The sequence below is a fragment of the Ceratotherium simum genome, chromosome 6, assembly GCF_057802395.1.
Source record: "Ceratotherium simum simum isolate JZ-2026a chromosome 6, ASM5780239v1, whole genome shotgun sequence".
Classification (NCBI taxonomy): domain Eukaryota; kingdom Metazoa; phylum Chordata; class Mammalia; order Perissodactyla; family Rhinocerotidae; genus Ceratotherium; species Ceratotherium simum.
The window spans coordinates 8,885,186-8,901,664 of NC_141905.1; the positions used below are offsets into that span (position 1 = coordinate 8,885,186).

A 16,479-nucleotide genomic window follows, 5' to 3' on the forward strand; every position below is an offset into this window, starting at 1 on the left:
GGAAGCTATTGGTCTAGGTCAGTAGTTCCCAAACCATCTGAATCCTCAGGAAGCTGGTAATAAATGGATCCCAAGGCCACGCCCAGACCTAGTGAATCAGAATCTACACGTGTGATGATGGAGGTATGAGGGGAGGTGGAATGTGTATTTTTTTCAAAAAGTGATTCTGATGATCAACTAGGTTGGAGAATTATTGGCCAAGGACCAAAACTAGTCCTTGTAAGAAAAGAGAATAAAAGTTGAGAAGTGAGAGTCATTACAGACTTCACAATGATAGAAGTTAAAGGTGAACACTAAGCTTTAAGTTTGAGAGACTTGAAAGATGGTGACAGCATTAAATAGAAATGTGGAATATAAGATAATTGGATTTAGGGGAAAAAATATGATTAGGTTGATTCTGAACATACTAAATTTGAAATGCCAAAGAGATAACCTGATAGAAAGGACCAGCAGACAGTAGCAAAAGTAGAATTGATGGCTTAGTAGAAGGAGATGCAAAATAAATAAATGGAAGTCACAATTTATATAAGCATTTGAAATAACATGCTTTCAAAATTTAATGTACTGCATATGGGTTAAATGTATACATTATTTTAGTATAAGAAAATATACAATCTTGAACATTCTCAACTACTGTCTAAATTGCAATGTAAGAATCTACGCACCTTAAGTCACAGACTCATTCTTCACCTATGTCCCCTCAAACACCATAATATGAGCAAAACGGATACTATCCGAAATATATGAAAATCAACAGTTTATTTATCACTGTATTTGAGTGCCATATAATTTATACCTTCCACAAAATACTAACATTCCAACTAGTAAAAATCTTTGATTAGCATTTTTAAAACAGTTTCTATCACAAAATGTAATTATATATATTTGATATTTCTTGTTAAATACCAATACTTTAGTGATTTTATTAAGTTAGTCTTCTACAGCAAATAAGGCTTCAAAGAAAAAATTAGTTTCAGTCAGAAGGAAGTAAGGATGAACCACTTGATTCTGAGGCTTTTCTATAATTGCAACTTCTCTATTTAATTTCATTGTATCAAACACAACAAGTATAGAAAAATCCTCAAATTACAAACAATGAGCCAAAAATTCATCTTGTGACTCAGAGTAGAATTTAAAACACCTTTTTCTATAAATGTAAGGATTTAATGATACGCAATGGCTAGGTTCCTATAAGACACATGAAGCATAGCACTATGATGACAAGTCCGCGGGAACTTAAAGACTGCACACAACATGATTTCACGAAAAACTATGAGGAGTGTTCCAGTGCAGTTGATTGACGGAGAGGGCTCTCTCCTGCAGCTCTGATACTGAAAATGCATTCTCACTCTAGCTTCAGGCTTCCTATTATAATTCCTGAAGCCTGAGAACAGGAAGAAGGAGAAGGAGGAGGTGAGGAACCAACACTTCCTGCTTTTTTTTTTTTTAAAGATTTTATTTATTTATTTATCCCCCCCACCCCCCAAAGCCCCAGTAGATAGTTGTATGTCATAGCTGTACATCCTTCTAGTTGCTGTATATGGGACACGGCCTCAGCATGGCCAGAGAAGCGGTGCGTCGGTGCGCGCCCGGGATCCGAACCCGGGCTGCCAGCAGCTGAGCGTGCGCACTTAACCGCTAAGCCACGGGGTTAATAACATTCCTCAGTCCTTCAGAGGGCCCCAGAGAAAAGACTGCCTACTTCTCTTTCCAATACCACTACTTCTGGTTTCCAACGGTTTCTTTCGCAGCACATCACAGGACTGTTTCAGAGTTTTACCCCCCTTATTCCTTTTTTTTTTGTGAGAAAGATCAGCCCTGTGCTAACATCTGTCAATCCTCCTCTTTTTTTGCTGAGGAAGACTGGCCCTGGGCTAACATCTGTGCCTCATCTTCCTCCACTTTATATGGGACGCCACCACAGCATGGCTTGCCAAGCAGTGCCTCGGTGCACGCCCGGGATCCGAACCAGCGAACCCCGGGCCACCGCAGCAGAACGCGCGTGCTTAACCTCTTGCACCACCGGGCTGGCCCCTACCCCTCTTATTCCTGAAGGAAGCGTAAAATGATGTTTCCCAGGTCTCCTGGGAATTTCTTTCTTTTTAACTAGAAATAATCACAGCAAACAAAAAGGGAGGCAAGAGGAAGTGATGAAAAAGATACAAGATTTGGAATCAAACAAGATCTTGGACTGAGATCTTTGCTCAATCACTTACCAGTGCTTCATTTCTCTGAACCTCTATTTCCTCACCCATAAAATGGGGTTAACAATACCTATTTCAAGGCTTATGTAGATCAGTGAGAGAAAATATTAAGTGTCCAGTATTACAAAGCAGAAACTCAACAAATGTATTATCTCCTAACACTTCTACTCAGTCTTTTTTCACTGAGATCAGTAGTTCTCCAACTTTGTTCTGATGTCACACCATTTACACATAATCTCATCAGTAACATCACTCAGTAACCAGCGTATTTCAATAAGCAAATCATGTAATTAGGTGCTATAGATACAGGCAGAAGACACAAAATGCACTAAAATTCACCTGCATTTCAAAGGAACACCCCACCTCCGCAAAAAGTCTCTCTCCTCCAGCAGCAACAAGATGAGGTTTGGAAAGGAAGGGTGTGGTGAGACCAAAGAGCAACAGATAGTAGGAGAGTTTTGAGATGAGGAAAGAGGTCTCAAGATGCTTTTGACAGCACTGAGGCTGAAAGAATGATAAGGGGAGATGGTGGTCAAGCCAGCTCCAGGCCCCCCACCCACCCACTACTGACCTACACTCAGATCATCCCTGGAGTAGGGAGAGAAACTCAAGATAGGCAGAAAAGGGGAGCTCCTATAGCAACACAACTGGATAAACCATTTCCCATCAGAATGTGAATAGCTTGCTGAGTTCTGCCTATAGGCAGATTTGCAAATTTCAATCAATATAAGAAATAGGCCCAGGAAGATAAACAACAAAATTTAAAGATACTGAATAAATATCAATTTCCCTCTCACCTACTTCTTCTAGGATAACTATATATAAAAAAAATTTTAAATACCAAGTTCTTAAAAGAATTCCAAAATTTGAAACAATAGTTCTTGGTACAAATTTGGACTTTGAACATTTTGTTAATTGGTGTCCTGTGCCAGGTATGTCAACAGAAAACATTTACACACATAAAGTACAGCCAAGTATTAATTTGGTTCCTCTTCTGCAGAAACTCTTTCTGCAGAAAATCAGAAGATCCAACCAGTGAGGACTGCCCCCCACCACCTGCAACCAACTCCTCCTTTATATGCAAATAAACTCAGTAAGACCACAAATTAGCCTGTCACAGAAGTCAGATACAGTACTTGGAGGCCACCCTCAGTTTCCCCTCCCCTCCACTCTCCTTCACCAAGTCTTCTGAAATTACATCCTAAATTTTAAACCCATCGCTTCCTCTCATCTTCAAAATAGCACTAACATTAAAAGAACAGGTACATCACTAACTGACAACTACATTTGTTTTCCTGTAACTGGTCTCCTTGTCTACAGTCTTGACTTTCTCTAAACCAGTGTTTTACAAACTACAAATGACCAACATTTGTTAATGAAATAATACAGACCACATAAGAATGTGTTATATATAGTAAGGATAAGTGTTATTTCATGAAATATTTGTTCGTTTTAAATATGCCATATTTACCAGGTTACATATATTTCTTACTGTGTATCAGGTGAAATTTATACTGTGGGTTGCAGTCAGAAAAGTCCAAAGGCCACTGCCTAAGCCATATTTTCTAAAATAGTAACTAAATGATGTCTCTCTTCTTAAAAGCTTTTTAGTCACTCCCCATTAACCACAGAATAAAGTCCAAACTCCTTGAAATGACACTCAAGTTTGTCCATGATAAGCTCTTGCTCCCCTTCTCAGCCTCATTTGACACTCCTATCATTCTTTGGTCCATTCCTACCACTTTTTGCACATGCCGTTCCCTCTGCCCATATAATTCTTTCTCTCCTTGGTTGATACAGCAAATCCTGCTCATCCTTCAATACTTAGTTCAGATCTGCTCCCCACTGCTTCTAGGTCCTGAGAGAACTAAGTGTACACCATTCATCAGAGGACTGCCTGACCTCCTCCCAGCCTCTTATACTGTTGTCCAATGCATGCTTTTTGAAATGCTCTCTTCCCTGCATGACACAATGAAAGCCAGGCTTTCCTCGTACTTCTCTGGCTGCTTCTCTTCAGTTTACTCTTAAATGGTGGTATTCCTAAAGTTTCTGTCCTAGGTCGCCTTTATTTCCTCTACATGCTTTATATGATCCAATCTACTTCCATAGCATCATTTATCATGTTCATGCCAAGAATTCCCAAATCTATACTTCCAGCACAGATATATTTCTTATTGGGTACAAACCCATGTATCCCATTCTCTCCTGAATACATCCACTTCTCCCCTTCCCTACTGCCTGCAACCAAGTATAAACCATCATTATCTCCTAGAATAACTCCTTGCCTTGGGCCTGTATCTCTGCTCCTCTTCAATCCTTTCTTCATTTTCCACACACCAATCACAGGGTCCTTAAAAATATGTATTTATATATGATAAAATGACTTCCCCACTGAAAACCCTTTAATAGCTTCTCATTCCCTTCAAGTTCAAAACCCTTAGCCTACATGTCCCAGTATAATCTATCTTTGCCCACCTCTCTGGAACCCTCTCTCTTACTACTCTCCCCCGTTGACAGTATGCATCAGCTGCAATCGGAACCATTTCCTTACTTCCTCTTCTTCTAGCTAACCCATCACTCTTCGGTCCTCAGAATAAGCAACTCATCTTCTGGGAAATTATCTTTAATCCCACACCCTGGATGAGATACTCCTGACTTCTACCATAAAGATGTGTCCCTCATCTATCAGAACATCCACTACCCTTTATTATGTTGACTTCTGTAACTGTCCTTCTCCTGATAGATTTCAGGGTCTGAAGACAAAGGCCAAGTTACTCCTGTTCAACACTGCATGCCAGAAATAAGTACAATGCCAGCTAAGACTAACAGCTCTGCACCCAGGGACCTAGAATCTGAACTGTGGGAAGTTGTGATTTTCCTTGTAGCTTTCTTTCCGTTTAGAGGCTAAAGCTTCACATAGAAAATCAGACCTCCTTAACGACTAAGGCAATTTCTCAGTCAAACCCGAGGAAGGCAAACAGGTGGAGTCTCCTGCCATTTTCTGCCCTGTGAGTGACTGCTCGTCATGGTTTCTCACACCAATCGCAACGGGAAAAATATGGTGCCATGCCCCCACTAGTATCCTTCGGGGCTCAGAAAAGGGACCTCAGAGTGGAACACACAAGACCAGAAAGGGGTGATAGAGTCCCTGGTCCTCAGACAAAGATCAAGAAGAGGTTTGGGCCGAGGCGAACGACAAAGATCTTTATTTCCCCACGTACCAAGCGAGGTGGCGCTGCCTCTGTGCGGTCCCGCCCGCCCCGGGACGCAGCCTGACGAGGACGGTGGGGCCCTGAACTGCACGGGAGCGTCCTTGGGATCGAGGACGCGCCTCTGCCTGCCAGGGAAGCTCCGGGCGTCCAATGCGGCCGGCGGAGAAGTTGCAGCGGTGACCCAGCGGGGTCGCTTGGTGCAGGGCTCACAGCCGGGGCCCGCACTCATGCTGGGACCCGCAGCGCACAGTCCCCGGGCCGGCCCGGGCGGAGAGCCTCATTCACTAACCCTGAGAGGGACGGACTGTGCCTCCTTCTCGGCGCCTCCCGGCACCATCCCCACTCTGTCGCCGCTTGCTTCTGTAGTTGCTGCTCCGCCGGCCTCCTGAGCCAGGCCCTAGCCAGTCGCCTGCCTTCCCTCTTCTGCTGACACCGCACCTGCCTCAGGATACGCCGCTTTGATTTTGGCTTCGTTCACTTTCCCACCGCCGGAAAGCTGCCGTCAGGCGCTTCCGGCTTCCGGGGCGCACACTGTCGCAAAGCGGAAGTGTGAGACAGCGGGCGCCGGCGCCCAGAAGGTCAGCGCGTGAACAAGGTGGTAGTAACGCGGGTGTACCCGCGGTTGCTGAGGAGCTACGGGCGAGTAGACGACCCCGGCCTGAACTGGCGGTGAGAAGCAGACGGGCAGTTTGCTGCGACACCATGGAGGGCGGCGGGGGAAGCGGCAACAAAACGACAGGGGGGTTGGCCGGCTTTTTCGGAGCCGGCGGAGCAGGCTACTCGCACGCGGATTTGGCCGGCGTCCCGCGTAAGTATCGGGCCTAGCTTGCGAACATTTCTTGCGACCACGCTAGACTTGCGGCGTGCCCTGGGTTTTTTTGCTGGGGTTCCCAAGCTTCAGTGCCAGTGGTGGGGTTAGTGTGTCTGCGTGGCCACTCTGTCAAGATCGAACAAGTTTTTGGAGCCATGGATCCCGGACAAACTCTCTGGTTGACTTGGGCTCAGGAGGTGTTGCTTGTTTTCTTCCTTTTGTATCCAAGCCTCGAGCCTTATCTTTTCTCTCTCACATTCCTGTGTGTTGGGCTGTGTGTTTGGCCCTACGTTAAGAGGAGAGCCCAGCTCTGCAAGTAAATGCATTCCAAATAACGAGCTCCTAGATAACTTTTTAGCACAAAGTCATATTCTAAACCACAAAGTAGCCGTCAGGGCAAAACAGTAATAATGCATATAGGTGAGAAAGAAATATGAGACATATGGGACAGCTGGAGAAGCTGGGAAGTGAGCTGAGTTTAAATAAAAGCCATTTATAGACACGAAGAAAGAAGTCAGGTAAGAATTTTAGGAAAGGAAGTATGCAAGATCGAAGGTGCAGAAGCATGAATACCCTGCCTGTGCCCTCTCCTCAATCCTATGAACAAATGTGTATTCCAGATTTTTGGGACTTTGTAACTGTGGATATTCAACTGGATAAATAGAACTTGGACTTAAAGATAGTAGGAAGTTAGTGGAAGATAAGCGCTTTATAAGACAGTTTTCTTTTTTGAAAATTCTTGTACTGTTTCTCTAGGTCTTTTATGCTCAAGAACAAAAAAGCCCTTTTAAGTTCCTAGTGTCACCTGTGTCAAAACTGAATGTAGATAAAAAGATAACTGCTGTTTTCATGGAGCTTACATCCTATTGAAGTGAGCCAAGTAACATAAGTAAAAACATTTCAGTTAGTGTTAACTGTGTAAAGGCAATAAAACAATTATAAGATGGTGATGGGAGCAGGTAGCCATTTTAGAACTGGTCAGGGAACACAATTCAGGGGTGTTGACATTTGACCTGTGACTTGAATAAAATACATGTGTTTGGGGGGAGGCAAATGTACCAGGGAAAATGGCTAGTATAATTACCCTGGGAAAAAACAAGCTTAGCATGTTTGAGAAACAGCTGTTAGGTCAGTGTGTCTACAAAGTTACAGGGGAGTTGGAATGGTAGGAGACAGAGATCAGAGGGGCAAGGAATGGCAGCTAATGTAGTGTTTTGTAAGCCATGGTAAAGAGTTTGGATTTGATTACAAGTGTAAATGTAAGTGATTTCCTTTTCTTAAAAAATCGCTAGTTGCTATGTAGAAAGTGAATTGAAAGGACTAGAGCAAGTAAGGAGTCCATTTAGGTAGAAGATTGTTACTGTAGCCTAGGTGATAAATTTGATGGTTGAACTCGGATGGTAGCAATAAAGATGGCGATAAGTAACACAATTCACGATAGGTATTGAATATAAAACTAATAGGATTTTCAATTGATGAGAAGACCAGAGTCACGGGTAATGGATAGATTTGTGAACAAGCAGCTGAGATATGGAAGAATCTAAAGGTTAAATTTAATAAATGAGAAAGTTGATCTTTTTTGGTAGATTTTTCTGTCTTCAAAGTCAGTGGAGTTCAGAGTCTGGCCCTCTGAGAGTTTCCATTTTCTTTTGCCCTGGCCCCCATGCCTCTGGTGATGACCCGAGAATTCTCTACCTTGCCACAGTAAGTCAACTCTGTCGGCAGTTGTCAACACTAAGATCTGAAGGAACTGCCTTAAAATATTTGTACACAACACATAGCCCAAACATTGTTTTTCCCATGGAATTAATTGGTGTCTTGTCAGTGTTATTTTGTAGTTTGTATAGTTGTCAAGCATTCTGGTAGCAAAGTAGAAAGATAGTAGCTTTACAATTGACCTGGGCTGTGTGTCTCGCTACTTTGATTATTTGATCCATGTTACTGCCAATATCTTCTTGGTATGAGAGCCTGAGGAAGGCCCCAGAAGGAGGTAGCCCCAAAAACTGCCAGACAAGGAGGATAAGCATAGAAAAGTGGGAGATAATTTCACATTCAGTGAGCCTGTAAGTCAAAATTGCAAAATACGTGAACCAATCAAGAGCAGAATTAACACTAAATGAAATAACTGTTTAAAATTTTGTTGCAATATGATGCTTTGTTTTCTCTCTAGTAACTGGTATGAACCCTCTGTCTCCTTATTTAAATGTGGATCCACGATATCTCGTGCAGGTAAGATTAAGACTAGTCCTTTTATGGTTTTACTGGTTTGATGCTTTAGTTCACCATTTAAAAAAATAATGCCAAGTACTTCTGCTGACTTGATCTATGATATTTACTTCTGGAGGCACCAAGTCTCTGGTCTCCATTCCCCCTTTTTTCTTGGAAACCCTGGAGATTTGGCTTGCATCTCTTCCTGACACTAGTTGATTAATTCCCTTTAAAGAGTTTTGGAGTTTGTTTTTTGTTTTCCCATTGTTTAAAATTGTGGCATAATATACTAACATAAAATTTACCATCTTAACCTTTTTTAAGTGGACAGTTCAGTGGTATTAATACATTCATAATATTGTACAACCATTACCACCTACCATCTCCATAATGCTTTTCATCTTGTAAAACTGCAACTGTACCCATTAAACAAAAACTCCTTGTTCCGCCTTCCCCCCGTCCACTGGCAACCACTCTTCTGCTTTTTGGCTCTGATTTTTGAATACTCTAAGTACCTCAAATAAGTGGAATCCAACAGATTTGTCTTTTTGTGGCTAGCTTATTTCATTTAGCACAATATCCTCAAGGTTCATCTATATTGTAGCGTGTGTCAGAATTTCCTTCCTTTGTAAGGCTGGATGATATTTTATTGAATAATATTAAACTTTCCTTATCCATTCATCTGTCGATGGACACTTGGATTGCTTCCATGTTTTAGCTACTGTCAGTAGTGCTGTTGTGAACATTGGTGTACAAATATCTCTTCCAGATTCTCCTTTCAGTTCTTTTGGTTATATATCCGGAAGTGGAACTGCTATATCATATAGTAATTTTCTTTTTAATTTTCTGAGGAACTGCCATACTGTTTTCCACAGCAGCTGTACCATTTTACATTCCCACCATCAGTGCACAAGGGTTCCAGTTTCTCCACATTCTCATCAACACTTTATTTTCTGGGGTTTTTTGATAATAGCTATTCTGTGGGTGTGAGGTGGTGACTCATTGTAATTTTGATTTGCATTTCCCTAATGATTAGTGATTTTGAGCATCTTTTCATGTCCTTTTTGGCCATTTGTATATCTTTGGAGAAATGTCTATTCCCCTTTGTCCATTTTTGAATCAGGTCATTTTTGTTGTTGAGTTTTAGGAGTTCTCTATATATTCTGAATATTAACCCCTTATCAGATAAATGATATTCTCCCATTCTGTGGGTTGCCTTTTTACTCCATTGATCCTGTCTTTTGATGCACAAAATTTAAATTTTCATGAATGCCAATTTTTCTATTTTTTCTTTTGTTACCTGTGCCCTTGGTGTCATATCCAAGATATCATTGCCAAATACAATGTTATGAAGCTTTTCCCCGATGTTTTCGTCTAAGAGTTTTATAATTTTAGGTGTTACATTTAGATCTTTGATCCATTTTGAGTTAATTTTTGTATACAGTGTTAGGTAACGGTTCAGCTTCACTCTTTTTTTTTTTTTTTTTTTGGTGAGGAAGACCAGCCCTGAGCTAACATCCGATGCCAATCCTCCTCTTTTTTGCTGAGGAAGACTGACCCTGGGCTAACATCCGTGCCCATCTTCCTCCACTTTATATGGGCCACCGCCACAGCGTGGCTAACAAGCAGTGCGTCGGTGCACACCTGGGATCCGAACCAGCGAACCCTGGGCCGCCGCAGCGGAGTGTGCACACCCAACCACTTGTGCCGCCAGGCCGGCCCCTCAGCTTCACTCTTTTTCATGTGGATATCCAGTTTTCACAGCACCATTTGTTGAAAAGACTATCTTTTCCCCCAAAAAGATAGTCCAAAATCATTTGACAATATATATGGGATTTTATTTCTGGGCTCTCTATTCTATTTCATTGAGGTTCCATATGAATTTTAGGATGGGTTTTTCTATTTCTGCAAGAATACCTGTATTTTGATAGGGATTGTGTTGAATCTGCAGACTGCTTTGTGTAGTATTGACATCTTAATATTTTTCAATCCATGAACATGAGATATGTTTCCATTTATTTGGTCTTTAATTCTTTCAGCAAGTTTTGTAATTTTCACTGTACAAGACTTTTACCTCCTTTCTTAATATTAAGTTAATTCCTAAGTATTTTATTCTTTTTGATTATGTTGTAAATGGGACTGTTTTTATAATTTCCTTTTCAGGTTGTTCATTGTTGGTATGTAGAAATGCATCTGATTTTTTGTGTTGACTTTGTATCCTGCTACTTTGCGGAATTCATTTATTAGTTTTAACAGATATTTTTGTGCAGTCTTTAGGATTTTCTACATACAAGATAATATCATCTATGAAGAAAGAATTACTTCTTCCCTTCCAATTTGGCTGCCTTTTATTTCTCCTTGCCTAATTGCTCTGGTTAGAACATCTAGTATTGCATTGAATAGAAGTGGCAAAAATGGGCATCCTTGCCTTGTTCCTGATCTTAGAGGAAAAGCTTTCAGTCTTTCACCTTTGAGTGTGATGTTTGCTCTGGCTTTTTCATATAGGACTTTTATTATGTTGAGGTAGTTTCTTTCTACTCTTAGTTTGTTGAGTGTTTTTATCATGAAAGTATGTTGGATTTTGTCAAATGTTTTTGCTGTATCAATTGAGGTGATCGTGTGTGTGCTTTTTCCTTCATTCTGTTAACATAGTGTATTACATTGATCAATTTTTGTATGTCGGACCATCCTGCATTCCAGGAATAAATCTCACTTGGTTATGGAGTGGAATCCTTTTAATATGCTGCTGAATTCAGTTTTCTAGTACTTTGTTGAAGATTTTGCATCAGTGTTCATAAGGGATATTGATCTATGGTTTTCTTATACTGTCTTAGTCTGGCTTTGGTATCAGGGTAATGCTGGCCTCATGCAAAGAGTTATGAAGTGTTCCAGGTATTCCCTCCACTTCAGTTTTTGAGTTATGAAGTGTTCCAGGTATTCCCTCCACTTCAGTTTTTTTGAAAAAGTTTGAGAAGGATTGGTGTTAATTTTTGTTTGAACATTTGGTAAAATTCACCAGTGAAGCCATCAGGTCCAGGGCTTTTCTTTGTTGTGAGATTTTTTTTATTACTGAGTCAATCTTCTTACTAGTTATAGGTCTATTTGGATTTTCTATTTCTTGCTGAGTTTTGTGTTTCAAGGAATTTGTACATTTCATCAAGGTCATCCAATTTGTTGACATACAGTTGTTCATAGTACAGTCATGTGTCGCTTAAGAATGGGGATGTGTTCTGAGAAATGCGTCGTTGGGCAGTTATGTAGTGTGAACATCATAGAGTATACCACACAAACCTAGCTAGTTTATCCTACTACACATCTAGGCTCTATGGTTCTGATCTTTTCGGAGCAATGTTGTATATGCGGTCCATCGTTCATCAAAATGTCGTTATGCAACGCATGACTGCACTTCCTTATAATCCTTTTTAATTCTGTAGATTTTGTAGAATTGATGGTGGTGTCCTCACCTTCATTTCTGATTTTAGTAGGTCGTCTCTCATTTTTTTCGTAGTCCATCTAACTAGTTTTTTGATTTTCTTGATGTTTTCAAAGAACTAACTTTTGGTTTCATTGATTTTTTTCTTTATTGTTTTTCTATTCTGTATTTCACTTATCTCTGCTCTAATCTTTATTATGTTCTTCATTCCACTAGCTTTGGGTTTATTTTCTTCTTTTTCTAGTTCCCTAAGTTGTCGAGTTAGGTTGTTGATTTGAGATCTTTCTTGTTTTTTGTTTTTTGGGGTTTTTTTTGGTGAGGAAGATCAGCCCTGAGCTAACATCTGTTGCCAATCCTCCTCTTTTTGCGGAGGAAGATTGGCTCTAGGCTAACATCCAAGGTCATCTTCCTCTGCTTTATATGTGGGCCGCCTGTCACAGCATGGCTTGATAAGTGGTTTGTAGGTCCACACCTGGGATCCGAACCTGTGAACCCCAGGCCGCCAAAGCGGAGCATGCAAACCTAACCACAACGCCACCGGGCCAGCCCAATCTTTCTTGTTTTTTAATGTAAGCATTTATAGCTATAAATTTCCCCCTTAGCACCGCTTTCACTTAGTCTCCTAAGTTTTGGTGTGTTGTGTTTCCTTTTTTACTCATCTCTTGAGTATTTTCTAATTTCCGTTGTGATTTCTTATTTGATTTGTTGGTTGTTTAAGGAGGTGTTGTTTGATTTCTACAAAGTTGTGAATTTTCCAGTTTTCCTTCTGTTATTGATTTCTAACTCATCCTGTTGTGGTTGGAGAAGATACTTTGTATAGTATCTTCTAAAATCTATTGAGATTTGATATATGGCCTATTATGTGGTCTATCCTGGAAAATGTCCCACATGCACTTAAGAATGTGTGTATTGTTGTTGGGTAGGGTGTTTTGTATATGTCATGTTAGATCTAGTTGATTTATTGAATTGTTTAAATCTTCTTTTCCTTATTATTTTCTCTCTGGTTATAATGGTTACTATCCATTATTGAGAGTGGAGTATTGAAGTCTCCAACTGTTATTGTAGAACTTTCTCTTTCTTCCTTTATTTCTTTGACGTTTTGATGGTCTCTTATTAAGTAAGTGACTTTGTAACTGTTATATCTTCTTGCTCTATTGAACCTTTAATTAATATAATGTCCGTTTTTGTCTCTTGTAACCTTTTTTGATTTAAAGTCCATATTTTATGATATTTAGTATAGCCACCTGCTCTCTTATGGTTATTATTTGCATGGACTATCTTTTTCTATCCTTTTTCTTTCGGTCCTTTTGTGTCTTTGGATCTGAAGTGAATCTCTTGTAGACAGCATATAATTGGATCATCGTTTTTTATCCATTGTGCCAATCTCTGTCTTTTGGTTATAAAGTTTATTCTATTTACATCTAAAGTGATTACTTGTAAGGAGAGATTTCTGTCATTTTGCTATTCATTTTCTATATGCCTTCTGGGGTTTTTTGTCCCTCATTTTTTGCATTGCTGTCTTCTTTTGTCTTTACTTGTTTTTTTTTTTTGTTGCGAAGTGTTTAAATTTCTTATTTCCTTTTGTATATATTCTATAACTATTTTCTTTGTGGTTGCCATGGGGATTACATTTAACATCCTAAAATTAGAACACTCTAATTTGAATTTATACCAGTTTAACCTCAGTAACATACAAAAATGCTCCTCCTTTAACAGCCCTGTTCTCGCCAGTTTCAATTGTTGATGTCAGAAAATTACATCTTTATACATCGTGTGCCCAAAACATGCACTAATAATTCTTTGAAGTGCTTTAGTCTCTAAAATTATGTAGAAAATAAAATGTGGAATTACAAACCTAAGGTAAAATAATACTTTTATAATTGCCTATGTATTTGCCTTTATTAAGATCTTTATCTCTTCATGAGGCTTTGAGTTACTGTCTAGTATCCTTTCATTTCACTTTGCAGAACTCCCTTGATCATATCTTGCAGGGCAGGTGTAGTGATTATGAACTTCCTCAGCTTTTGTTTATCTGGAATTTCTCAGTATCTCCATCAGTTTTGAATGACAGTTTTCCTGGATATAGGATTCTTGGTTGATGGTTTTTTCTTTTAGCACTTTAAGTATATCAGCTGACTGTTTGGTGGTCTCCAAAGTTTCTCTTGATAAATCTGCTGCTAATCTTATTAAGGATGCCTTGTATGTGATGAGTTGCTTCTCTCTTTCTGTTTTCAAGATTCTCTCTTTGTCTTTAGCTTTCAAAAATTTGATTTTAATGTATTTCAGTGTGAGTCTCTTTGAAGTTATCTCACTTGGTGTTCATTGAGCTTCTTGGGTATTCATATACATCTCTTTTATCAAATTTGGGAAGTTTTCAGGCATTATTTCTTCAAACATTCTCTCTTTCTCCTTCTGGGATTCCCACATTCTGTACATTAGTCCACTTTATGGTGTCCCACAAGTCCTTTAGTCTCTGTTGACTTTTATTCAGTTGTTTTTCTTCCTGTTCCTAATAATAATTTCATTGTCCTATCTTCAAGTTTGATGATTTCTCTCTTCTGCCTGCTCAAATCTGCCTTTGAATCCTTCTAGTGAATTTTTCAGTTATTGTACTTTTCCGCTCCAGAATTTCCTTCTGGTTTCTTTTTAGGTTTTCTATCTCTTTATTGATATTTCCACATCTCCTTTAGTTCTTTGAGCATCTTTACGACAGTTGTTTTAAAGTCTTTGCCTAATAGATATACCATTAGGTCTTTTTCAGGGATGTTTCTGTTGACTTATTTTTTTCCTTTGAATAGGCCATACATTCCTATTTCTTTGTATGCCTTGTGATTTTTGTTGTTGTTGTTGAAAACTGGACATTTGAATCTTAATAATGTGGTAACTCTGGAAATCACATTCTCCCCCTTCCTCAGGGTTTGCTTTTTTTTGATTATTGTTCTGGTTTTATTTTTAATTATTATTACAGGCCATCTCTGTGCCGAGGACCAGCCTGAGGTGTAAACTTAAGCTCTTCTCAGTTCTTTTCTGAGCCTGCCCTTTTTCCTGGACGTGTGTTGTCACTTTCTAATTTTCCCTTCATAGGGAGTGCCCTAATCTTTAATGTCTGGCTCACAAACGGTGGAAAAAGAGAAAAATGAAGGAGGAAACAAAAAGGTGACCAGATCTTCTTTAAAGCCCCTGGAATAAGCAGAATAGGGGGTGAGGCAGACATGCAACAACAATGGCTGCCTGCTTCTCTGTCCACACCTGTGTGATCAGAAGCAACAGTCAGTGATCAGAGCACAAATTAAAGGTTTTGTTTTTTTAAACAAGTAATTTTAAAAGCACCCCAATAAAAACATTGGAGTGAGTAGTTACAAAATTATAAGAAATTGTTAATACTAAGTTAAGTGTAAATGAGAATGTAAAGCTGTGAATCTGTTTAATGAAATCTTGAAGCAAATCCCTTTACTTTATCCCTTTTACTACTTGAGTTTGTTTTATTAAATTAGATCAGATTATTAATATTATTCAAAGTCTATGGAAATAAGAGTGGTGTAATGAACACAAACATATGAAATTAGGGTTATACATTTTAAAGTTTATATTAGCCTCAGCATTCTGGTTTTTGGGGGTTTTTTTTGTTTGTTTTTTTTAGTTATTTGGAGAAGGTGCTGATTCAACACAGGTAAAATGGCAAATGGCAGATTTTTTAAAAATCTCAGTTTACCAGAGGGGAAGGGGTGAGGGAGGAGGACGAAAGGGATGATTAGGCACATGTGTGTGGTGATGAATTGTAATTAGTATTTGGGTGGTGAACATGATGTACTCTATGCAGAAATAGAAGTATAATGATGTACACCTGAAATTTATACAATGTTATAAACCAATGTTGCTGCAATAAAATAAATAATTAATTAAAACAAATAACTTGGAAGAAATACAAAAAAAAATATTTAAAAATTAAAAACAAATAAAATCTCAGTTTATAATATTGAGTTACTAAACTGATCAAGAAGCTTCAAAGAGTAGTTGTTGGCTATATCAGGAATGCAAGGTTGGCTTAACATCTGAAAATCAGTGAACTATGCTGTATCAATAAAGGATAGAAAGTACCTGATTATCTCAATAGATGCAGAAAAAGTGTTTGACATTTCAACATCCCTTCATGGTTTAAAAAAAACCACTCAATAATTAACTAGGAATAGAAAGGAACTTCTTCAACCTGATAAATGGCATCTACAAAATATCGAAAGCTAACATCATACTTAATGGTGAAAGACTGAATACTTTCTCCCTAATAAAGAACAAGACAAGGATGTCACTCTCTTCACTTCTAGTCAATATTGTCTAACCAGGGCAATTAGGCAAGAGAATAAATAGCATCCAGATAGATAAAAGAAAAAGTAAAACTATCTGTTTGCAGATGATGTGATCTTGTGTATAGAAAATCCTAAGGAAACCACAAAAAAATTATTAGAATAAACAAGTTCAGCAAAGTTGCAGGATACAAGATCAATGTACATAATCAATTATATTTCTGTATAGTAGCAATGGATGCTACAAAAATGAAGGTACAAAAACAAAAGCATCAAAAAGTAAAATATTTAGGAATAAATTCAACAGAAA

At 39.0% G+C, this 16,479-nt stretch overlaps 2 protein-coding genes across 3 annotated transcripts in view; one reads left to right on the top strand and one right to left on the bottom strand.

Annotated features, from left to right (window-relative positions):
- PARG (poly(ADP-ribose) glycohydrolase) overlaps positions 1 to 5,886 on the bottom strand; it is a 126,628-nt gene extending 120,742 nt beyond the window's left edge. The window contains exon 1 of one of the 2 annotated variants that reach the window (XM_087431838.1): positions 5,706 to 5,886. Coding sequence is in view for 1 of the 2 variants with exons in the window: in XM_087431837.1 (XP_087287963.1) it covers positions 5,426 to 5,645 (220 nt within the window). In the remaining variant the exon portion in view is untranslated. Of the gene's footprint in view, positions 1 to 5,425 lie in introns of both variants that reach the window. The other variant, XM_087431837.1, reaches the window with a different exon arrangement.
- A 98-nt stretch (positions 5,887 to 5,984) lies between these two features.
- Positions 5,985 to 16,479, top strand: part of LOC101405614 (mitochondrial import inner membrane translocase subunit Tim23) — a 34,194-nt gene continuing 23,699 nt past the window's right edge. The window contains exons 1-2 of the mRNA XM_004432439.3: positions 5,985 to 6,224; positions 8,398 to 8,456. Coding sequence (XP_004432496.1) covers positions 6,119 to 6,224; positions 8,398 to 8,456 — 165 coding nt within the window. The 5' untranslated portion in view covers positions 5,985 to 6,118. The remainder of the gene's footprint in view (positions 6,225 to 8,397; positions 8,457 to 16,479) is intronic.